The sequence below is a fragment of the Sinocyclocheilus grahami genome, unplaced genomic scaffold (genome assembly GCF_001515645.1).
Source record: "Sinocyclocheilus grahami isolate Dianchi unplaced genomic scaffold, SAMN03320097.WGS_v1.1 scaffold1977.1, whole genome shotgun sequence".
In the NCBI taxonomy this organism is placed as follows: Eukaryota; Metazoa; Chordata; class Actinopteri; order Cypriniformes; family Cyprinidae; genus Sinocyclocheilus; species Sinocyclocheilus grahami.
Genome location: NW_015507156.1, coordinates 70827 through 95585, shown reverse-complemented (window position 1 = coordinate 95585; position 24759 = coordinate 70827). Strand labels below are relative to the sequence as shown.

Below are 24759 nucleotides of genomic sequence, written 5' to 3'. Positions count from 1 at the left end.
TATATATATATATATATATATATATATATATACACACACACACAGGTATTCATATGATACAAAAAAAAATGACATTATCATGGAATATAACCAAAGAAAGTAAATGCTCATAATACTACAGTATTACCACAGTACACATGACATTACCGCGCTGTTTTTGTTAGCACTCTTGACATGTACAGTGCACTCTGTAGGACTCAATGGTGACCACTAATCGACTGACCAAACATACCAATAATCGCCAGACTTCACAGCGGATTTCTGATGGTGTGGTGTTTATCTGCTGAAGGTGCGAGCGGCAGCATCACTGACCTGCACCGCAGCCGGCGGCGTCCTGTGAAACTCCCGCCGCAAAACCGCTGAAACGGCATTCTGAGAGACAAACACACAGCCATATCAGTCTCGACGCTTTCATCTCATTATTATGACCGTAATATGTAGCTAATGTGTCATATTTCCACACAAATACCTTCCCCGAGCGCAAGAAGCACCTCAGAGACGCCATGTTTCACTGTCCTCTGTCTGGAGGCGGGGCTGCCATGCCAGCGGTTTCGACCAATCAGAGGGCGCGTTGTGAAATCAAAACAGGAAACACAGTGACAGCGGCCAATCAGTGCAGCCGAATCATGATAGAACGGAAGTTGCCTTAAGACTGTCATTGGGCGTCCAAGGGCAAGAGAAAAATCTTTTTATAGAAACCCCAAAAAATCAATGATTTCTAAAATAAATTGCTTCAATATATATATATATATATATATATATATATATATATAAAAGATAAATATAACGCAAATGTTAAAACGTGGTCATATTAAAAATGGACTAAAATCGACTAAACTAGTTTTAATTGTTGCCAGATGTCTAAACTATGCCATAATACAGGGTCAGCAATGTCAAAACCATTTTATTAAAAACCATCAGTTTTTAATATTTAGTATCAGTTAAAATAATATTAATAATGCATATAAAAGCAGTAGCATATATAACTTTTAGTAATATTAACTATAATTTATATTAACTACATTTACAATGTAATTATAATCCACATGAGATCTCTCACTGTTTCTCACCATCTAATATGGATTCTGAATTTGATTTGATACGGGCATAAAGACCATAGCTCATAGATCCATGCCAAATTTCGTTTCTATCAAGAAACTTCTTGTCTTTTATAACCTGATTCATAATATTAAATCAAGTCAGATTAGAGGGGACTGGGAGGGAGACTATTCAGAAGATGTTACTGTAGTTCTAAAATAAATATGAATATGCATTAATTCATCTCACTCACACAGATTCAGTATTCCTCAAAATGAATAAAAATAATGCAACTCAGAATATGACGCAAACCTGCAATAATTAAATGTTAAACAACACAAATATGCTTTATGTATTTAATCCCATTCTATTAACCAATGTCTTTGTGTCTGACCTTTGATGATCCAGTTCAACCGTACTAATAAGCACAAATGACTCTAGACAAACATTTGTGTGTTTTTTTATTGCTGAAGTGTTGAAATGTCTTCTTCTGCATTCTACTGTACGGACGTAAATGTACTTTCCCTTCAGCCTGAGGCTTATTCACTTCACTTTTGGTGTGAAAAGGCTTTTATATTTGCCAAAAATATAACTTTTTTATTTTAAAAACAAACAGGCAAGCCCTGTCCAGATTTAAAAAGTTACGTAACGCATTACTTTCCATAAAAAGTAACTAAGTACCGTAATTAGTTACTTTTTTTTTGGAGTAACGCAATATTGTAATGCATTACTTTTAAAAGTAACTTTCCCCAACACTGCTAATGCTAAACTTGCTAAAATATATGCTTCTGTCAGTGATGCATGTAACCGGTGTAGGAACTCGCCAGCAGACATTATTCATGTGCTGTGGGAAGTCTTTGACAGAGATCTTGATCCAAACCCACTTTTGGCCATTTTCGGCATGGCGGTGAATGCTGACCATTCAGTGACGGTTCAAAAGGCTATAGCCTTTACTACTTTCTTAGCGAGACGTCTCAGACTTTTAAAATGGAAACATGCCTCACCTCCTACTTTTGATACATGGCTGAAAGAGGTGTCTACTTGCATTAAATTGTAAAAAATTAGACCATCACTCAACGGTTCTTTAGGGACCTTAGATAAACTGTGGCGTTTTTAGGTTATTTGTTGGATAACTCTCTAGACACTTAAACTGAGCAACAATTTTATTTTATTTTTTTACAATTTAACATGCTATTCTTGTAAGAGAAGATTCTCTGTCTATTAAGATATTATTATCATGGATTGTTTTGCTTATTTCTTTTTTTATTGTTATTATAATTGTTTTTTTGTATGGGAAGTTTTTCTTAGGTTGAGGGAGATGCTTACTAGGGTATTAACAGTGCATTGTTGTCTGTGTATTTGATGCTCAGTGCAGAAAATCCAATAAATTTGAAATAATCCATGAGATCTCTCCATATTTATCAATTAGAAAAAGTATCTAAAATACGTACATGATAATTTTTTCAACATAATGTACGATATATCATTACTAAACAAGTGAATAAATGTTGATAAAGCATATGGTTAAATTATTAGTACAATAAAAATTAAATAACTAATTTAACTATATTTTCTGTTAACTATATTTACAGAACTATAAACCAAATGAGATGTACATATATTATGTACAATATATTAAAGAAAAATATCAGAAATATTTATTATATACTTAAAACAATTATAAAATTTGAATTATTTAAAAGATTGAAAATATAAATCTTTACATGTTTAAAAATTTATATATGTAAATAGTTATTATATTTTATTTCTACATACAATTTATATTATCCACAAGATCTATATGTATTAGTTAGTTATTAGTTTATACAAGTTTGAAGAAGAAATTAAACCACACGCGATCTGTTCCATTGTCTTTATTTCAATGTTCACAACTAAAAGCACAAGACCATTCTTTTAAAATATTGCCAATATACGTTTTTTAGAACAGGGGAAAAAAATTGTAGCATTTTGAGGATGTCCAACTTCAGTGGAAACTGTACAGAGGGGAAAATAAGTGGCAATTTTCTTCATCATCAAACATACTGATTCCTCTATTGTTCTCAGACATACATAAATCTCTGTGTAAACTTGAGAAGATTTCTTCTCCTCCAGACCACTGCTAAATATTCAGCGGTAAAGTGCTGTAGCGGTAATGAAAACATTATTAAACTCTTCCCCCACGATAAAGCCAGGAATATGCATTTCTGTATTTAGCTGTAATGTTTTCAGTGTCTGTAAGAATCTATATACAAATGAGTTTACTGTTACAGGAGCAAAAGATGAACTATTGTGCATCAATCACTGTACATCGTTCTAGATTACAAATGGATCTGGTTTTCAACAGGACCCCGCGATGAATATGAATTACAGAAGTATCTTTCTTCCTATATGTGTGCAAAACAAGAAATCACTTCCATTTCACTTGCTTGAAATTCTCTACCAGAGAAATGAAATTCTGAAATTCTCTACCAGGCCGCAACAGCCATCACAATGGTCATTATACAATCATGTCAGTGGTAAATCAAAGCCATTGATCTTCTGACACAGAAACTGTGTTGTTAAGGGGCGTAAATGCTAAACGCATTGTATAAATGTTGCTATTTGTGCAACATTTTGATTGTGATCTTGCAGAACAGGAATACAAATATTACTTTGTTCTGAAAGAAAATACGAACAATGTAGCTCAAAATTTCCGCAGGAAAAAAACGAAGAGAACAAAGAATGCTCTCAGCTTTTGTAGGCACAATGGTAAATGTGACAAACGCTTAAAAAGCATCATCCCAAACCCCCTCGAAATGAACCGTTACCAAAGTTGGATTAAAATATCAGAATCAAATATTACTTATTTTATGAACCGACAATAAAATCCAGTTACTTTGTCATTCATAGTAAATGTGCTGCCCGCATTCTCCACCATCTTGTGCCCTCGCTTTCAAAAGTCAGTCCTTTAAAATGAAGATTTTTTCCGTTCGAATGAGTGTTCAAGTCCATTTTGTAAATGCGACAGCTGGTCCAAGCAGAACTGTTTAGGTTACGTCGAGCAGCTTAAAACAAAACAAAACAAAACAATGCAGGGCTGTGAATAAAACTAACGAACAAAACAAACACTGAAGAAGTTCAGGTACAAACAGTACATTTTCACTGCTAGACGTAAATTGCTAAAAGACTTTCGAGTGGACGAATTGCACTAAAACAAAGACGAGCGTTTTTTTCTTTTTCACAAACGTGGGACGCTGCGGTCAACAGTCTCTGATTTTTTCAGTTTGCCTTTGCTGAAGGACTGGATGGAGCTGAGGAGGGCGCTCCTGCCTGCACCGTTGGCACTAGGAGGCAAGAGAGATGGAGGGACGGCTTCGTTCCCGGGAGAAAAACGAAGAGAACAAAGAATGCTCTCAGCTTTTGTAGGCACAATGGTAAATGTGACAAACGCTTAAAAAGCATCATCCCAAACCCCCTCGAAATGAACCGTTACCAAAGTTGGATTAAAATATCAGAATCAAATATGACTTATTTTATGAACCGACAATAAAATCCAGTTACTTTGTCATTCATAGTAAATGTGCTGCCCGCATTCTCCACCATCTTGTGCCCTCGCTTTCAAAAGTCAGTCCTTTAAAATGAAGATTTTTTCCGTTCGAATGAGTGTTCAAGTCCATTTTGTAAATGCGACAGCTGGTCCAAGCAGAACTGTTTAGGTTACGTCGAGCAGCTTAAAACAAAACAAAACAAAACAATGCAGGGCTGTGAATAAAACTAACGAACAAAACAAACACTGAAGAAGTTCAGGTACAAACAGTAAATTTTCACTGCTAGACGTAAATTGCTAAAAGACTTTCGAGTGGACGAATTGCACTAAAACAAAGACAAGCGTTGTTTTCTTTTTCACAAACGTGGGATGCTGCGGTCAACAGTCTCTGATTTTTTCAGTTTGCCTTTGCTGAAGGACTGGATGGAGCTGAGGAGGGCGCTCCTGCCCACACCGTTGGCACTAGGAGGCAAGAGAGATGGAGGGACGGCTTCGTTCCCGGGAGGAGGAGGAGGAGCGGGGGGAGGAAGAGGAGGTGCTAGAGGTGCTCCTGCTGGAATCAGAGAAAACAGTCCATCACGATCAGTCAAATGTAACGAATACGGTTTAGTTATATCAAATATAAACAGTAATATAACTACTCAGAATCTTGTGCAGTAAGTAAACAGGAAATGATAAAGTAAAATTCAGAATGATACACTTACCAGAAGCGGCAACATTTAAAGTCAACATGGAATAATTTGATAGCTTTATATTTATTTATATTTAATATGTAAATACACAATATATTTCAATATAAAAAAATATTATGAAATAAAATATAAAAATGATATACAATTAAAAAAATTATAAGTAAAAAAAAATTCAATGATCATTATTAAATTATTATATTTAATTTTTTTAATTAATATTATATTACAATATTTTAAATATATATTATATATACACAATATGTATGTATATATACACAATATAATATCTAAAAATATAATTATATCATTAATAATTATAAAAATGATAAAATCTAATATACAAAATATAAATATTTAATAATAATGCAATACCCAACATATTATGATATTAAAATATACTGACATATCTAATTATTAATTATATCATTAAAAATATAAAACTTGCAATATTTATAAATATACAAAATATAATGATATAAAAACATACTATGATATAAAATATAATTCAGATAAAAATACACAAAATATAAAAATACTTAAAATAGTTTTATTTAATAAGTAAATATACAATATATTTTTATATTTTCGGCATGGCGGTCAATGCTGACCTTTCAGTGACGTTTCAAAAGGCTATAGCTTTTACTACTTTCTTAGCGAGACGTCTCAGACTTTTAAAATGGAAACATGCCTCACCTCCTACTTTTGATACATGGCTGAAAGAGGTGTATAATATATTATGAATATAACTTTTCTATAGTATATAATTTTATAATATATAAAATAATAATATATTATAATGATACATGGCGGTCAATGCTGACCTTTCAGTGACGTTTCAAAAGGCTATAGCCTTTACTACTTTCTTAGCGAGATTTCTCGTACTTTTAAAATGGAAACATGCCTCACCTCCTACTTTTGATACATGGCTGAAAGAGGTGTATAATATATTATGAATATAACTTTTCTATAGTATATAATTTTATAATATATAAAATAATAATATATTATAATGATACATTATAATAATTATTCATTAATTATGTTTAATATCAAATTAATTATGCAATTAATTTAAAAGATTTATATTTAAAACATATATTTTGTAAAGTAACTAGTTAAAGTAAATATCGTATACAAAATATCATGATACCAAAAATATAATTATTAATTATATAACAACTAAAAATATGAGTGATTAGAAAGAAAACAGCCATTTCCTGTTGACTAAATCATGATTTGTCAATATTGTGCACATTTACTGACCAATAACCTTCTTGGAAATAAGTGCTGGACAGCATGACTCATGCCTTCTGAGCCAGCAAGATTCAAGTATCGGCAGCGTACTACTTGTGCTCACTTGTAATTGCTTTAAGACCACGAAATTCCTCATTCAAAAGTGTATATAAAAATAGTATCTTAAAAACTAGTATTATCATTCACGAACATAAACACTGCATATATAAGAAAAAAAAAACAACCATCACAATCCACAAAACCAGAGTGTTTGCTGTTAAAAAGAGAATGTACCCTCAGAAAAGTCCAGAATGATGAAAACTTTGTGCCTAAATAGACAATTGCAGATTGTGAACTTATAAAGTTGCATTAACCCTTCTCAGTAGGCTGGAAAGTGTCTGGACGGACCTCGTTTGCATGCATTTACATGCTTTAATACTGATGCAACAGTTTTGCGGTGGGGAATCCGAATGTACTACTGAGGGAGGGTGAGCTGCAACTTTACGGTGGAAATAGATTATTATTATTGAATTACTTTACCCCATACACGTTCAAAATGGCGCATGCTCTAGTTTTGAAGACAGCATATAAGAGAGAGAGAGGGAGAGAGAGAGAGGCACACACAAGTTACTGATCATATCAGAATGAGGCGACACATCGAATGATTATGATCTGGTAAGATGAATGGAGACTGTAACCGATTTCATTAGGAATTTAATGAAATGAAAAAGATTAGGTCTCTATTGGATAGAAAAAAAACAGATGTTAATGCGCCGGTGAGTTACAATCGAAAACATTTGACCAAATCATGCAACGTATACAGAATTATATGTGATACACTGGGAAAACTGATTGTTTACATGGACATACTGACTGTGGAAAGGGAATGTTTGAATAAGACCAGGAAACACAAACTCTTCCGATTGATTTGACAATGATTGAGGATGGACGGAGTTATAAACGGGACGCACCTGATCCAGGCAGAGGAGTGGGTGAGGACGGGCAGGTTGGAGGTGAACTCGCCCCAGAACCTGCTAGAAGACAATAAATATGATTTTTTTGGTAATGTTTTCTTTTACTGTATTTATACATTGAGAGCTGTATCTTGAACCAGGTAATAATAGAGTTCAACAGAAGGGTTATGATAGTATAAAAAGCCATTCAAAACCAGGCTTTTCATAATAACTATAAACCTTTGAAGATCTACGATGAACGGCGAGGTCGTTCGCGACAGTATTTGCTTCTTTCTACACCATAAGTTAGCATCATGTGCACTTAATTACTTAAAAAGTGCTTTAATTTCCAAATTCTGGGTGAGCTAGACATTAAAAATATGCCCTTTTTACATTTGTTCTAAAACATTTTTGTATCAAATGAAAGTTTGCATTATTGTGATTTATCTGAAGCAGGTTGGTTTGGTTCATGGTTTACAACTCTTTACTGAACAGTAATTTCATCTCAAGTGGTCCAAAAATTGTTTTATTTTTTTAGCTATTTTTAGTATTGGTAGTTTAAATTCAATTTATTTTAAATGGTTCAACCACAAAAAAAAAAGAAGAGGAGGATAATTAAAAATGGTCAAGCAACCTTCATTGGGTCATTTGAGATGGGTTGACCCTCAAGACTTTTACAAAATCCCGATGGAGAAAATGAATGGAGAAAAATACTTCCGGAACCCAAAACACTGAAAATGTGACATTAAAATGTGGAATTAAATTTGCCATTGTTTTTTTTAAAAGAATAGTTCACCCAAAAATGAACTGAAAATTCTCTCACCCTCAGGCCATTCAAGATGTAAAAGAGTTTGTTTCTTCATCAGAACAGATCTGGGGAAATGTAGCTTTACATCACTTGCTCACCAGTGGATCCTCTGCAGTGAATGGGTGCCGTCAGAGTCCAAACAGCTGATAAGAACATCACAATAATCCACACCACTCCAGTCCATCAGTTAATGTCTTGTGAAGCGAAAAGATGCATGTTTATAAGAAACTAATCGTTTTCAACTTCAAACCGTTGCTTCTGACCAAAATACGAGTCCATAATCCATAATAACTCTTCCTCCAGTGAAGAAGTCCATCGCCTGTTGTCCTCTCACATCATAATCCACCAACATATTCATTTAAAACAGTTTTCGCTTATAAACGGTGCTTAATATGTGCAGATTTCGCTCCTGATTCAGATGAGATTACTTTTTCATTGGAGAAAGCAATATTGTGGATAGAGGACTTTTATTATTTTATTATAGGTATTTTAGCCGAAAGCATCAGTTTGAAGTAAAAAAATTCTCAATGATGGATTTGTTCCTTACAAACAGTCTTTCTCTTCATAAGACATTAACTGATGGACTGGTGTGGTGTGGATTATTGTGATGTTTTATCAGCTGTTTGGACTCTCATTCTGACGGCACCCATTCACTGCAGAGCATCCACTGCTGAGCAAGTGATGCAATGCTACATTTCTTCAAATCTGTTCTGATGAAGAAACAAACTCTTCTACATCTTGGATGACCTGAGAGAGAGAGTAGATTTTTAGGTGAACTATTCTATTAATAAAGGAAAGTTTAATAAATTAAACCTACCAGAGTTGTTATTGTATTTGACAGAAAGATCCTCCTCATTTTCATACGTCGACTGTCTCGATTTCTGAAACCAAAACAACCATTATGTTTAGCACAAAACGGTGTAAGCATTCAATGTGAATCCTAATTATGGCAAAGTCATAACCCATGTACCTTTCTGGCCAAGATCTTCCTTTTCCGCTTCTCTTCCTCTGAGCCGTGGTGCGACTGCGCTCGCGTCAGCCTCTTGTGCTGGTGGATCTGAAAACACACGAGGTTTACATAAAAACCGAAATCTACAGGACTACTAAGAAAACATTTCATAGAAGTTTCCTGTTGTAAAGTATTACATTTTATTCAGCTGATGTCATCAAGTCAACTTTTCTACACCGAAACGATGGAATTTGTGTTTGCGACACTGTTGTGTAATGTTTCCTAAGCAAGCCAAGCCAAACGTTTGTTGCACAAGAGCCTAAAAGTGAATAAAGCAATGTACTAACTGTCCTCTGTTCCTCCACTAAGTGCTTCTCCAAGCATTCCTTGGACGATTTCAGGGCCTCCTTTAATTTGGAACTGATCTGAATTTGGAAAGAGGGAAGATTTAACCAATTATTTAGTAAAACAGAAACTGGTTAGGTTAGTTTTTTACTTCAGTTTGCTTACCTTAAACTGGGGTTTCTCAGAGTTAAACAGCAGCACGTCATTGAATAACCTGTCAGAACGAGAGTTAAACTCAGCAGCAGTTTGTGCTTCGGTTTTAAACAATGTCAACATTCACAATTACTGCTGTAAAGAAGAAAACCACATGCTTTGGATTCACGATAACGTGACTTAGTCATAAAATGAAGACTTTACGCTTATGTACACATCACATCCCTCTTAGGATGAATCACATAAAACTTGTCAAGGCTTGTTGTCAAATTAAAATTTCGATTCCGCTTATCGATTCCTATGCACTTTTTTTTTTTCTTCATCTGTGAGGACCGAACTTAGTGATCTGCCAGGACCTTACTCGCTAACCTAAGCGCTCCAAATTTTGGCTACATTTGCGATCAGAAGCCAAATAAGCGAAGTATTATAGGCTATCTGTGATAGCTAAACATGTTGCAAGAGAGGTGTCACCACCAACATGACAAAGCACTTTAATTTAATAGATCGTTAAAGATCGCGATTCAAACACCAACGTGATTCTATTCCTAAATTACAATGATTCGTCTGTTTCATTCCTCAACCTTTGAAGTGTGCGATCAATGTTGTGATCACTTGTTGGTTTGTCCGTGCAGAGTACAATCACACCAGTTTGATTTGAGCATTTAAATCTGCGTTCGCACTGCCGCTGACCTAAAGAGAGCAGCTGTCATCTGTCATGAATGAAACAGCTTCACAGTCTCTTCAGCCACACAGTATCATTATTTCTGCGTTACAAACATTCAAATCACAGAAGTACTGGGATAAAAGTTTATAGTTCAGATATAAACTGTGTGTACGATGTGTACGGTAGCGGTTAAAATAGAGTAAATCCCCTTTTGAAAGTAATTTGACACTTCAAATGAAGATTTATCGATTACATTGTTACGCCAGTAGGTGGCGAATAGGGGCTGTTACAATGTATTTGTCTCTGAATCATACAAGAGATTCGTTCAAGAACGCTGATTCATCCAGTAATGAAACACGTACATCTTGAGTGAGTCATTTAATCATTATTATTTATCAGCCTGTTGATATTCAGCTCCAATAAATGGTTTGCAAAAAAGAGACACAGGATAAATGTTTGATATCATTATTTAATCACATTGGAATCGAAACTGGGAATCGAAAAAATCGGAATTGATAAAATTCAAACGATACCCAACCCTACTCTTCACATTCAGACAGTTTTCTGATCAGTGCTAATAAACACCTGTGAACTCCTACACATGCTCATGCATGAAATATTTTGGCTAATTTGCGTCTACTACTCTCGACTTGAACAAATTTAAGCATGTTTAAATCCATGTTTTTTTTTTTACTTCTAAACTCTTTAGTCAAACTCTAGACAAAGTGAACAGAAGATCATACTGACCTACGGATGAGAACGGAGGCGGAGGATACTGATCCACAGGCACAGCGTCAGGCGGGCGGCCGTACGTCATTTCATAAAGCAAATGTCCAAACGAGTAGACGTCTATGCTTTCTGTTGTCTGATAGAAGTAAAAACATCAGATTTTGAAAATCACTAATTACTAATTAATTGAATTACTAGTATTTAAATTATTTACTACTAATAAGAAAATAATAATAAAAAAAAGCTCTTACATTCATTTTCCTGAACTGTGTTACATAGGGTCGGTAATATGACGGCAGTCCCAGTAACGAATTCTCTATATCCAACAATTTACACGCGTTCTCCTCAATCAGGACGTTAGACGCATGAAGATGTCCATACGGAAAACCCTTGTCATGGAGAAATTTTAATGCCTAAGAATAAAACAAATGACATATTTACAAAATTACAGGAAATCACATATTTACTTTTCCAGAAACTTTTGATTTAAAATTTTTTTTTGAAAAAAATATCTTCTGCTTACCAAGGCTGCATTTATTTGATCAAAAATAGAGTAATACTGTGAAATATAATTATCATTTAAAATAACTGTTTTGTATTTTCATATATTTTAAAATGTAATTCATTCCTGTGATGCAAAGCTGAATTTTCAGCAGTCTTCAGTGTCACATGATCCTTCAGAAAGCATTCTAATATGCTGATTTGCTGCTCAAGAATCATTTCTATTACTATTAATGTTGAAAACAGTTGTTGCTTCATATTTTTGTGCAAACCACAATACATGTAATTTTTTTCAGCATTTTTTTGATGAATAGAAAGTTCAAAAGAACATTTATTTGAAACATAATTATTTTGTAACATTATAAATGTCTTTATCGCCACTTATTGTTCATAATTTAATGCATTATTGCTAGATAAAAGCACAATTTTCTTCAAAAACTAAAATATTTTTACTGACCCCAAACTTTTTGAGCATATGGGGATGGATGAATAAACAGATGCAAAACAGAACACAGATCGAATATAATTCTATATGCAAATAAATGCAAGAAATGGCAATGTCAATTCACTATGCAAATATTACAACGGCATCACTGTTGGTTAGATAATGAATGCAAACAGCCGACAGCTGTGTAAGTCAATGGGAGATGTTCAAACATTAAATCTTTCTTTTAAAATTTCTGAAGTATAAAACCCAATGGATGGATGTTAAGCCGTTCAGGCTGAAAAGACAGCAGAAGCTGAATCCCTATAGATTTACAGTGGGTCTGGAAAAAATCCCCCCTTTTAAAATAATCACATTTTGTTGCTTGAAATGAAGACAGACACAGTTTTTGTTTTGTCAGGCTGTGAAAGATATAGTGAAAGATATAACAGCAATATGTCAGAAAAAAACTGAATCATTGAATTGGAAACAGGCTCAAAGGATCCAATACAGCTCACCATCCAAATAATAGCATTGTCACAATCAAATTTTCTGAACTTGAGCAGTTCAGAGCAAATATTGCAAAGTCTAGATGTGCAACGTTAGTAGAGACAGAGACCAACAGACTAAAGGCTGTAATTAAAGCAAAAGGTGGTTCAACAATATCCTGACACAATTGGATGATCATTTTTCCAACTCAGTGATTCTGTTTTTTTATTTAAAAAAAATTCTGACATGTTGGTTTTATATCTTTCACTTGGATGTTATAAGTTGCACTGAGTAAATACAGCCGGATAAAACAGAAACTGTGTCCGTCTTCATTTCAGGCTGCAAAGCAACAAAATCTGATTATTTTAAAGGGGGGATTAATTTCTATACCCACTGTAGAAATTAAAAACAAACTTAAAAAGGGATGTTCTACAGCGCTACATTAAAAGCACAGTCAAGTCTACAAATCAAGATCGGTTCCTGTAAACTGGTTATTATAAACATGAACCGTTAACCAGACCTCCAGAATCTGTCTTCCGTAGGTTCGGATCTGCTGCTGCTCCAATCCCTGGATCTTTTTGGGATTGCAGTACTTCTTCAGAAAGGGCTCTTTGGGCTTCACCTGGGGGATCGACAAAATTCAAGAGAGAATGAGAAGAAATACAAGTATGCTACAATATGAAAATACCTTGTTGATCAGCCAAGTAAAAGAAAGCAAACCTTGCAGATGTGATCCCTAAGCGTCCCTTTCTCGCTGAAAACCCGAATGACTAGAGCAGATGATTCACTGGTGGTAGCGAAACTGACGGGAGCGATGTTTGAATGCTGCAAAAACAGCTGCAGTCAGACACATACAAACTCTTCAAACTTGATTTTTGAGTGTTTTTGTTTCCCATGCAAAAGACACTTTTATGACATATGGAGTTATGAGGGTATTTCTATGCGGTTGAATTCAGAATTCAGATCTCCAGCATGTTTTCCCATGAGCCTCATGGTCAGAAATGACTCTGTCATACCTTCCTGATTAACGTGCATCTCGGTTGGATTGCTTTAATCTGCTCATCTGGAATGCAGACGTCAAGATGAGCTCCTCCATCTGACTGATCTCGTTTTCAAGTAACCCTATTCCATGGTATTATATGGAATATTAACTAAATCTAATCCTATTAAAACCATTTTTTTGAAATAAAATAAAATTGTATTATTAGATGAAAAACTAAGCCTTAGCAACTAACTAAAGTTACTAACTGGAAATAAATGAAAAATAAAACTAATAGGAACAATAACAATGCCTTTCTTCATTGCTGCACACATTAGTTACTTAAATATACCTATTTAGTTGACACATTTTATGTTCATATTTTGTAATATTAAAATAACAAATTATGAAATATTTTCATATATTAATTATAATATTAAAATACTAAAAAAAAAACTGCAAACTCTTGATGTTTAATGTCTTAAACCTAAATAGTAATATTTAAATAAACAAAAACTAATAAAAGTGACAAAAGCAGTTAACAAAATTACAAAAAATTTAAATTAGAACTAAAAAAACAAACAAAAATAAAAGCTAATTAAAAAGTATTAATATAAACGACAACGTATATTTGTATTAAAATAAGAACTGAAAATATATATGCTATGTATAAATATATGCTAATTCAAAAACATTAATAAAAACTAAACTGTATATTTGTATTTAATTCAGAACTAGAAATATAAAAATAAAAGCAAATTCAAAAATATGAATGATAAATAACTGCACTGTATATTTGTACACTAAAATATTTTGTAAATAAAAAAAGTTATAAACAAAACAAAGATTACTGGAGTACTTTTTACAAAAAAAACTATTTCAGTCAACATTTCAAAATGTTTAATAATTGTTTAATTGTCTTTAATTGTTAAATTTACTAGCAATTTCTGAATGACAATTATTTCTACACCAAATTAGTTGGTGAATAATAGTATAGAAATAATGTCTACACATGATTTCCACAGCGAGTTAATGGAGTCTTTTGTAGAGATGTGTTTCTCTCAGTGATCTGTTTAATCTCGCTGTACGGCTGCTGACGTTGAGGAAGCAGAAAAAACAAGAGCACATGACGGCGTTCACACACAAAAAATCCAAACATTCGGGTCTGTACACAAAGACAGGCTCTTTTAGTTCATTCCCCACAGTGTGCCGGCTCTGCTTAAAGGGTTAGTTCACCCAAAAATTAAAATTAACCCATAAATTACTCACCCCTGATGCATCCTAGGTGTATATGACTTTCTTCTTTCAGATGAATCCAGTCGGAGTTATATTAAAAATGGTCTTTGATCTTCCAAGCTGTTTAATGCCACTCAGCGGGTGTTGCATGCATCAGTCCAAAAGAAGTGAAATAAAAAGCACCCATCCATAAAAAAAGTGTCTCACACGGCTCCGGGGGGTGAACAAAGGCCTTCTGTAGCGAATCGATGCGTTTTTGTAAGCAAAATATCCATATTTAAAACGTAATAATCACTTTAATGTAGCTTGCGCCAACAGTCCTTCACGGAAGCAGCTCCGGGAGGATGATGTAAGATGTCGGCGTTGTGCATGTGCCGGTGAGTCTCGTGAAAACCAACATTTGTTAACAGGAGCAAAAGAAAGGAAGTCTCCTCTTGGCTTATATCAAAATCCTCCGACATTCTTCTTTACAAATCCTCGTTTTGTACTTCTAATAAGTGACCGTTGTTTTGTTTTGATCTCTCCGCTGCGCTTCCGTGTTCATCACTTCTGAGCTGCGCATATACACATAGGATGACTTGAGGGCGAGTAATTTATGGGCTAATTTTAATTTTTGGGTGAACTAACCCTTTAACAGCTTCGTAGAGTAATATTGAAATTATATATTCTTATTCGTTTTGCATTACTATAATAGCGGGAAGCGGTGCTTAATTGTCATGAAAATAGCATCTATTGTCAACTGATTACTAAAAGGTCATTATACTACAACAATATTCTTTAATGAATAATAAATTATAATTATTACTAGTATATTTATGCTGAATTGATTTACAATCTAAATGGATTGCAACCTAAAAACTAGCCATAAAACCTCTAAAAACATTTTTGCAACCATATAGCAATGCCCTGGTAACCGTCATCTTTTTAAGACTTACAGACAAAGTTGGAAGCAGCTTCACTGCAGACAGGAGATCTTTGTCAGACAGGAACTTATCTGGACCCAAATCCACCTCGAATTGGTAAAGAAATGTATTATGGTCAGTACAAGGGTACACGATGCTACTTATAGAAAAGAGTGAAAACAAAGACGCCACAAGAGATTAGTAGGTTAGTTAAGTTCTTTGTGCAGCCAAACAAAGTGGCGTTGAATGTGATCAACAGGATCAACTTCATCAGGGTTACGCAATAATGGGAATTAAATATGTTGAGGGTCAAAGTACTGGATTAAAGTGCCCCTATTATGGATTTTTGAAAATTAGCTTTCATACAGTGTGTAACACAGCTCTAATTGAATGAAAACATCCTGCAAAGTTTTAAATCTGAAAGTGCACCGTGTATAAAGTTATTGTCTCTCAAAAGAAAGAGTCGATTCTGAATCACTGAAACGAGTCGTTTTTAAAACGAATCCCAAGCGTTTCATGCTGACATCAACATGAAACATTAGCATATTGTCCACCCACTTGTTGATCTTTTCGTTGAATGAAAATGCTAATCCATTCTTTGCCACTAGGTGCCGCTTTTGGAGCAGTAATATAGCGGTTTCCACCAGGAATGCTGTACACAAAGCAGCACTGCGCTCACAAACACTGCTTTATCAGGCATTACAGGCATGATGAAATGAAAATGAGACCAATCGGACCAATCACCGCAGATTAGCCTCACGCAAAGAAGGGGTTTGGAAAAATTAATCATTGAGCGAATCGTTTGGGAGTCATTGAGCAAGTAAGGTAAAAATAAATGCATATTATAAGACAATGAAAGTGTTTTTTGACCTTGCATGCAAGACCAAAATATGAACCATTCATTACCCATAATAGGGGCACTTTAACAGAGCACGAATATCCCAAAAAAAGGTGTTGGTCTGTGTTTGAATGGGTCAAAATCAAACTTACCCAACTTAATACTTGTTTGTCTTTGGGTTGATCTTTGTCTTTGACTAAGAAGTACCTCTTTCTCAATCGCCAGCCTATGACAAGACAAATATTAGATGATTGGATAAATTTCACGTATGAACGTCATTTCAAACCAATACTAGAAAATATAAACACTATAATAATTATAAAATATAAAAAATGTTGCATTGTGACGTTAATTTAATCAAAATAAGCATATTTTCTGCTTTAAATTTGTATTACCGTAACTCGTAAAAATCCAATTATTACAATAATAATTTTTCTTTTTTACATTTTACATTTTTTAATTTTAAAAACTATGCTTTACAAATGTGCATTTTAAATAAACATTTTTTGAATATAGCATATTTTGCATTACAGTAATGATGATGAGATAGAGACAGTTTGCAGGAAATTTGCTTATTTTTTCTTAAAATAACGCTGTAATGGAAAAGTCCTACAAATAGCCTTTATTTTCTTTAAACAAAATATAACTTCCTATTTTTCCTTTTGATTTTGGGGTAAAAAAAAAAAATCTAACTCAAATGTGTCTCGGCTGTGAAACTCAGGCTGTTTTTAGAGGATAAAAAAAATGTTGCATTGTGACGTTAATTTAATCAAAATAAGCATATTTTCTGCTTTAAATTTGTATTACCGTAACTCGTAAAAATCCAATTATTACAATAATAATTTTTCTTTTTTACATTTTACATTTTTTAATTTTAAAAACTATGCTTTACAAATGTGCATTTTAAATAAACATTTTTTGAATATAGCATATTTTGCATTACAGTAATGATGATGAGATAGAGACAGTTTGCAGGAAATTTGCTTATTTTTTCTTAAAATAACGCTGTAATGGAAAAGTCCTACAAATAGCCTTTATTTTCTTCAAACAAAATATAACTTCCTATTTTTCCTTTTGATTTTGGGGTAAAAAAAAAAAATCTAACTCAAATGTGTCTCGGCTGTGAAACTCAGGCTGTTTTTAGAGGATAAAAAATTTTCCCATGAGCCTCTGCAATCCGTCAGGTTGTCAGGAACATTAAATGTGTCAAAGTAAACCAACACCTGACACGGCATATAAACTCTTACTGGGAGAAACAAATCAATAAACCTTAAATCATTAACTATTATAGTTGTGATATATCTCAAGGCCCATTCTGCCCCATATAAAAACATTTAAATAATAAATAAAAAAACAATTACAAAATATGTTATAAAAATATAATATAATACAAAATAATGAAACTGGATTGAAGTAACTGAACTGCTTTACTCACCAATATCTTTTAACGGCTCAATAACCTCCCATTTTGGATCGGATCTGAAGAACATGGACACCTGCTGTAAGGCTATTTCTGAAAAAATAATGAAGAATTTTAACAATAATTTTGATGCAAAACACATTTTCTGGTGTTAAAATAAGCCCCGGTTGCATTACCTGTGTAGTTTGCAGAGTAATTGTTAGTGTCGAGAAACTTTTTGACCAGCTCACAGCTGGAGAGGATGTGATGACGTGTGATGTAGTTCAGATAAGCCTGAAGACCCTTCTGACGCTCGGCTATAAACTCTCGGTCCATGTTTCCTAACAGCTTCTTAGGAGGAAGCGGCAGGTTGAGGCCGGAGATCTGTGAACGCAGACAGACTGACTCAGTTACTCTTTCACTGATGGGAAGGCTAAAGTGAAAAGCTTTCTGAGGCATGTGAGTTTTTGAGGACTCAGTAAGAGTGAATCATTGCCATTGAGACATCAGAGCAATGCTATTCAATTTATTTTGAAACAGCAGCTGTCAAACGCTTATACAGGAACGGATGTTTTTCCAACACAGGTTTGTTCGAACGGTCCACTTACCAGTAAACTATTATTCAGCATGTCAAAGTCGCTGTATCGCCGGATGACCTGCGAAAATCAGAGCTAAAATCAATCATTCTGACAATAACAAACATGAGAGAGAATGAGACAGACAGACAGACAGACAGATAGAAAGACAGATGGATAGACAGACAGAAAACAGGCAGATGACAGGCAGAGGGATATATAGATGGATAGACAGACGACAGTAGATATATAAATAGACAGACAGACATATAAACAGACAGATAGATAGATGGCAGAAAGAGGGATAGACAGAGAGACTGACAATAGATATATAGACAGACATAAATAGGCAGACAGACAGACAGACAGATAGATAGATATAGATAGATAGATGACAGACAGAAGGATAGATAGACAGATCGACAATAGATTTATAGACAGACAGACAGACAGATGGATAGATAGATAGACAGAAGATAGATAGTCGATAGATATATGACAGATAGACAGACGATTAGACAGAAGATAGATAGATGACAGATAGACAGATGATCGATAGATGACATAGACAGACGGATAGATAAACGGATAGACAGACAAATGGACAGATAGATAGACGACAGGCAGAGGGATAGATAGATAGATAGATAGACAGATCGACAATAGAGTTATAGACACACAGGCAGACAGACAGATAAATAGACGGATAGACAGACAGTTAGACAGAAGATAGATAGATGACATAGACAGACGGATATATAGACGGATGGACAGACAGATAGATAGACGATAGGCAGAGGGATAGATAGATAGATAGACAGACAGACAGACAGACAGATGGACAGATAGATAGACGACAGGCAGAGGGATAGATAGATAGATAGATAGATAGATAGATAGATGGATAGATGGATAGATGGATAGACAGATCGACAATAGATTTATAGACACAGGCAGACAGACAGATAAATAGACGGATAGACAGACAGTTAGACAGAAGATAGATAGATGACATAGACAGACAGACGGATATATAGACGGATGGACAGACAGATAGATAGACGACAGGCAGAGGGATAGATAGATAGACAGACAGACAGACAGATGGACAGATAGATAGACGACAGGCAGAGGGATAGATAGATAGATAGATAGATAGATAGATAGATAGATAGATAGATATAGATCTAACTCACCGTCCAGCTGTTGTCTGTGGAAACTCCCCTCTGTACACGAATGATGTACTCCTGTTAAAAGAGAAAAACAATGATGAATGAATCAAAAGCAGCAAACATACATTACAAGTAATAACAAAGACCCTGCTGAAAAAACTGCTGGTCTTCAGTCCCCCAAATCACCTTTAAAATCACTAAACTAGTCCAGCCTGACTAGTGGAAACCAGCCTAAACAAGCCCATCATTCATTTTCTTCTTCTTCACAATATTTGGCATTCAAGAGATCAGTCATGTTGTCAGGGATTTGTGGTTTTTACAGCAGAATTGTGAAGCAAGATCAAAGCTACCTCACGCTGACCCTGATGCTTACGGCCACTTCTTATTCACATTAATGTTTGACCCTCCTTCAAAATGTCACCTGATAGTTTCTAAAGACTAAAACAAGAGCAAAGGCGATCTGTTTCCATCCGCAGCACTATTTAACATCACATCCGTTCTGTGGTTGATTATTTTCACACTCCTCATATCTTAATATACATCAACATTTTGACTTTCAGCTTACAAAATAACATTAAACATACATAATTGGTCATATAAATGATGATTAAGGTCTAGATGTTCATCCACCCTGAATCTACTCTACTCTAAAATGAAAAGAAAACATTTAACAGGTTGTAAAGTTTATATCACACAGAACTAAAGGCGGTTTACTAGATTGCACTTTCATATGAACGACTATGAGAAACGAATAGATGAATAAATGAGAAAGGAAACACTCGTATGTATTGTGGCTTCGGTTTCACAGCAAGAGAAAATATCTTTCAGCACAAATGCGAATGATAAATGGTAAATTCCGCCTGTGAATCCACACGAACAGATCCAGACTGGTTTACATGACACATGAGATCTAGCTACAGTATATGAGATCGTTTTTTTTTTTTTAATGCTTGTATGATGTTTACGTTAACTAAACCGATAGATAAATCGAAATGAACAAAGCACTATTTACATATCATTTTCTTTTAAAGTCGATTATGCTTATTATATCATAAACAAATATTAATATAAAACGTCTTGTTAAAGAATTTCAAACACCATTTCTTCATCACTTCATTCAAATTAGATTTTCGTTTGCTAAATCTTAAAATGTATAAAATAATTGTTTAAATATTTAGTTGCCAATATTTCTAAATTCAGGATGTTGCTTCCCTGTTGAAAAAACCAGCATATGCTGGTTAGGTATGTTTTGACGCTGGGATGCTGGTTTATGCTGATCCTTTTGCTGGTTTATGCTGGTCATGTGGTGGCAAAGGACCAGCATAAACCAGCAAAAAGACCAGCATAAACCAGCAAAAAGACCAGCAAAAACACCAGCATAAACCAGCAAAAGGACCAGCATAAACCAGCAAAAGGACCAGCTTAAACCAGCATAAACCAGCAAAAGGACCAGCATAAACCAGCAAAAGGACCAGCTTAAACCAGCATAAACCAGCAAAAGGATCATCTTAAACCAGCAAAAGGACCAGCATAAACCAGCAAAAGGACCAGCTTAAACCAGCAAAAGGACCAGCTTAAACCAGCAAAAGGACCAGCATCCCAGCGTCAAAACATAACTAACCAGCATATGCTGGGTTTTTTTCAACAGGGCATTTACAATTTTTTACATTTTATTTCACTAAATATTTACAATTCACAAAATTGTTCCATTATCGACTACTGACATTAACATTAAATAACTAAACAAAAACTAATCTTATACAGACTAAATACGATTAATCTAAAATTAATCGACAAATATTCGAGAAACAATCAGGTTAATATTACACATACAATGCAAAGTTTGACTTTAAATCCCTTTATAACCTAATCTACAGACATTCAAACGCATATTTATAACCGATTTGAACGGTGTAACGGATCCAGATCGGTCTATTCGACACCGTCTCCGCGCGGCTCCGGTTTGAGCCGTTTACCGTGTGTGACTGTAAACTCTGGCTGGCCTCGATCACGGTGATCAGCGGCACGGTGTCGTCCAGCGGCGGCTTCCTGCCGGACATCGGCTGCGGCTGCTGCTCCATGAACGCCATCCCGGATTAAAACACCACCAAACCGCCCCGGTTCCACAGGGTTCGGTAACCGAGAGCCCGTCCCGGTCGGTGAAGGGTTCACGGGTCACTGCGCGTCTGTGCTTGCGACAACGTGGGAGAAACGAATCAGAAACTGCCAGTGAAAATGGACGTAGATGCTTTAGAGGAGAGGAGCTCGTCCACTCTGTAGTGCGCACACTCCAGAGAAAGCGAGCGACGCCGCAGTTTCGTAAGACTACATATGCTATCATTTGGGACCGTTTATGTATTTAAGAACATATGTGTAAAATGATTTAGATTTGTATTTAGTGCTTGTAATGTGTTCTTCTTGCAATAGAAATGAGAGAAAAAAGACCCCATGTTTTAGTAAATAGGTTTCAAACAGGAAACCTTCATAGGGCTCACGGCTAAGTGCAATCACGTTATTTCTTGTGGGGCTTGGAATAAAATGAAACTTCACAAAGTGACAAACAAACCATTTTCGATTTCGTTTTTGTGCCTGCTGTTATGCATTTTCGTTTGGAGTTTGTAACACAAGCGAGAAGTTCATTAGGGTTCAGTATCTAAAACGAGATAAACAGCAACCCCCCATCAGCAATCTGACGCAAATTGCAAAGTACACACAGTTTGGCTGACCGAATGCCAATGGTCACATTAAAATTGTGTCTAGTCATTCCTGGTAGATCTCCAATTGATCCACAAGCTTTTTACTGACATCTAGCGCTAACAGACTGCAAACTCAGGGCAAAGTAAATGTTGAATCTGCTTTAACACTGGGGAAAATGTACCTGCGTGACTCTGAATGCACACGCCTCATTCTGATATGATCCCAGTAATGTTAATGCGCTCCACAATTTCACCAGCCCGCTGAGATTAAGACACAACAGAATATTAAGACAGAACATCATTTGATTGACAAAATGGGTTGGACAAATCCACAAGTGTTTATTAATTTCAGAAAAAACTGTTTGCGCTGCATTTAAGACATTAATTACTACAGACATGAACTCCAAAAAGACTTATATTAGTTAAAGAGTCTCCAGCCGCTATGTAAAACAACATGCTGCATTTAAATATTAACTTGAACAACTAACTGTTTAGAGGTCAGAAAACAGATGAACGTACAGAATTACATACAGGTCGTGCTTGTCCTTTACTCACAGCATGCGCAGCGCCATGCGCCCTCTTGTCTTGCCAAATCTCGCGAGAACACCTGAAAGTCAATGAAAAAAATAAAACAACAACAACAACAGGGAAATTAATTCTTATTGTGATGACGGGCAATAACATTTTTTTTTTTTAAATTAAAAAAAAAAAAACTCCCCGAAACGGATTCAGCGAAAGCAGATATATTTATTCATTACTTTTTGTTAAAATATTTGTTTTCAGCTCTACTGTTATTTGTTTTCAGTTCATTTCTATTATTTGAATTTTCCTGCTTGCATTTTTGTCAAAATTGTTATTATTATTATAGCATAAATCTATAGGAGTGTCTTCCGCGTCTGTGTTTGATGAAGTTACGCAAGACTTTCCTGACTTCCTGAAGCAACTGAGTTTCACTTTTAATTTCCTTACATTTCCCTGATTTCGAGAACAGCACTGATGTTTTAATCAGCACTGTATCGTTTAAAATACAAATACGAGCACGAAGAGCGTTTGAAAAACTTCTCTCCTATGGTTGGTAAGTTTATTTCCTCATATTTCACTGTCTCTACTGTCTACATATGTGATTAGCTGGTTTAGTTGGTTAACATTGGTTGGTTACATAAAGGCTATCATACGTAGTACACTTTTATGTATTTATTTTGTGTAAGTTCTATTATGATTTAATTAAAACTCACATTAGCAAAAGTACCTTGGTGATGGAATGTAAAAAAAAAAAAAAAAAAACATTTCTGAGTATAGTACCATGGTATTCTGGAGTTGCCATGGAGTAAAATACCACGGTATACGAGTACGGTAACCGTTCAGTACCTTTACGTATATAAAAATACCATGGTACGACCACAGTACTTTTTTTGGAAGGGAATTCAATATCTACAAAAAATATCATGGTATTGCTAATTGTTTTGCACATATACATTTGTATAATATAATATAATAATACTTAAAATATTTTATTATTTATAAATATATTAAATGCATTAACTATTTAAAATAATTGTTGCTTGAACTATGGTATTGCTAGGATTTTTTGTATATACTATAATTTGCTATATTTTTGGACATTTTCTATAATATATATTTGCATATAATGTAATGCAAATGTTATATTTAATACTTATTGTAATGAAGTAAAAAAATATATATTTATTTTAATAAATATTTGAATATAACTATTCATGTAAACAATTGTTACATAAACCATGGTATCTTTTATACAATAATGTTAAATATAAACAAATGTTTATATTCATTATATCCTTACCGTCCTTCGGATAAGACGTTAAAACCGAGGTCCTGACTCTCTGTGGTCATTAAAAATCCCATGGCACATCTAGTAAAGAGACAGGGGGTAACCCCGGTGTCCTGGCCAAATTGCCCCCCTGGCCCTTGTCTATCATGGCTTCCTAATAATCCCCAACCACTTGATTGGCTCTATGACTCTCTCTCCTCTCCACCTGTAGCTGGTGTGTGGTGAGCGCACTGGCGCCGTTGTCCTGTGGCTGCCGTCGCTTCATCCAAGTGGATGCTGCACACTGGTGGTGGTTGTGGAGAGGCCCCCCACATGATTGTAAAGCGCTTTGGGTGTACAACAATACACAATAAAGCGCTATATAAATGCATCATTCATTCATTCATATTGAACATTTATTTTAATGAATAAAATAAATAAATAGTTATATTTATTTAATTTTTAATATTCAATTTTTTAAATATTAAAAATAATATAAAATATAAATATTTATATTAAAGGGGTGTGTGGTGAGCGCACTGGCGCCGTTGTCCTGTGGCTGCCGTCGCTTCATCCAAGTGGATGCTGCACACTGGTGGTGGTTGTGGAGAGGCCCCCCATATGATTGTAAAGCGCTTTGGGTGTACAACAATACACAATAAAGCGCTA

The 24759-nt window shown here is 34.8% G+C and overlaps 2 protein-coding genes across 3 annotated transcripts in view; one reads left to right on the top strand and one right to left on the bottom strand.

Moving 5' to 3' along the window:
• Nucleotides 1-2957: 2957 nt before the first annotated feature.
• LOC107573565 (PX domain-containing protein kinase-like protein) lies at nt 2958-21968 on the bottom strand. Its single transcript, XM_016259993.1, has 17 exons — nt 21582-21968; nt 19630-19680; nt 18467-18514; nt 18056-18242; nt 17895-17972; nt 16612-16685; nt 15655-15729; nt 13225-13329; nt 13025-13126; nt 11342-11503; nt 11105-11226; nt 9710-9758; nt 9547-9624; nt 9221-9307; nt 9068-9131; nt 7461-7523; nt 2958-5114 (listed from the first exon to the last, which is right to left on the bottom strand). Exons 1-17 carry the CDS (start codon nt 21693-21695, stop codon nt 4921-4923), a joined length of 1653 nt encoding a protein of 550 aa, XP_016115479.1. The 5' UTR covers nt 21696-21968; the 3' UTR covers nt 2958-4920.
• A 1247-nt stretch (nt 21969-23215) lies between these two features.
• LOC107573567 (ranBP-type and C3HC4-type zinc finger-containing protein 1-like) overlaps nt 23216-24759 on the top strand; it is an 8158-nt gene continuing 6614 nt past the window's right edge. Inside the window, exon 1 of one of the 2 annotated variants that reach the window (XM_016259995.1) lies at nt 23216-23372. The gene's annotated coding sequence lies outside the window, so the exon portion shown is untranslated. Of the gene's footprint in view, nt 23377-24759 lie in introns of both variants that reach the window. The other variant, XM_016259994.1, reaches the window with a different exon arrangement.

What these genes read in the sequence shown, in the direction of transcription:
- LOC107573565 (XM_016259993.1), bottom strand. Translation starts at nt 21,695, where the DNA reads ATGGCGTTCATGGAGCAGCAGCCGCAGCCGATGTCCGGCAGGAAGCCG. An exon ending in ACAAACAAGTATTAAGTTGG is followed by an intron (nt 15,730 to 16,611) that starts GTAAGTTTGATT and finishes TACCAATTCGAG; the next exon opens with GTGGATTTGGGTCCAGATAA. An exon ending in CACTCCTCTGCCTGGATCAG is followed by an intron (nt 5,115 to 7,460) that starts GTGCGTCCCGTT and finishes TGATTCCAGCAG; the next exon opens with GAGCACCTCTAGCACCTCCT.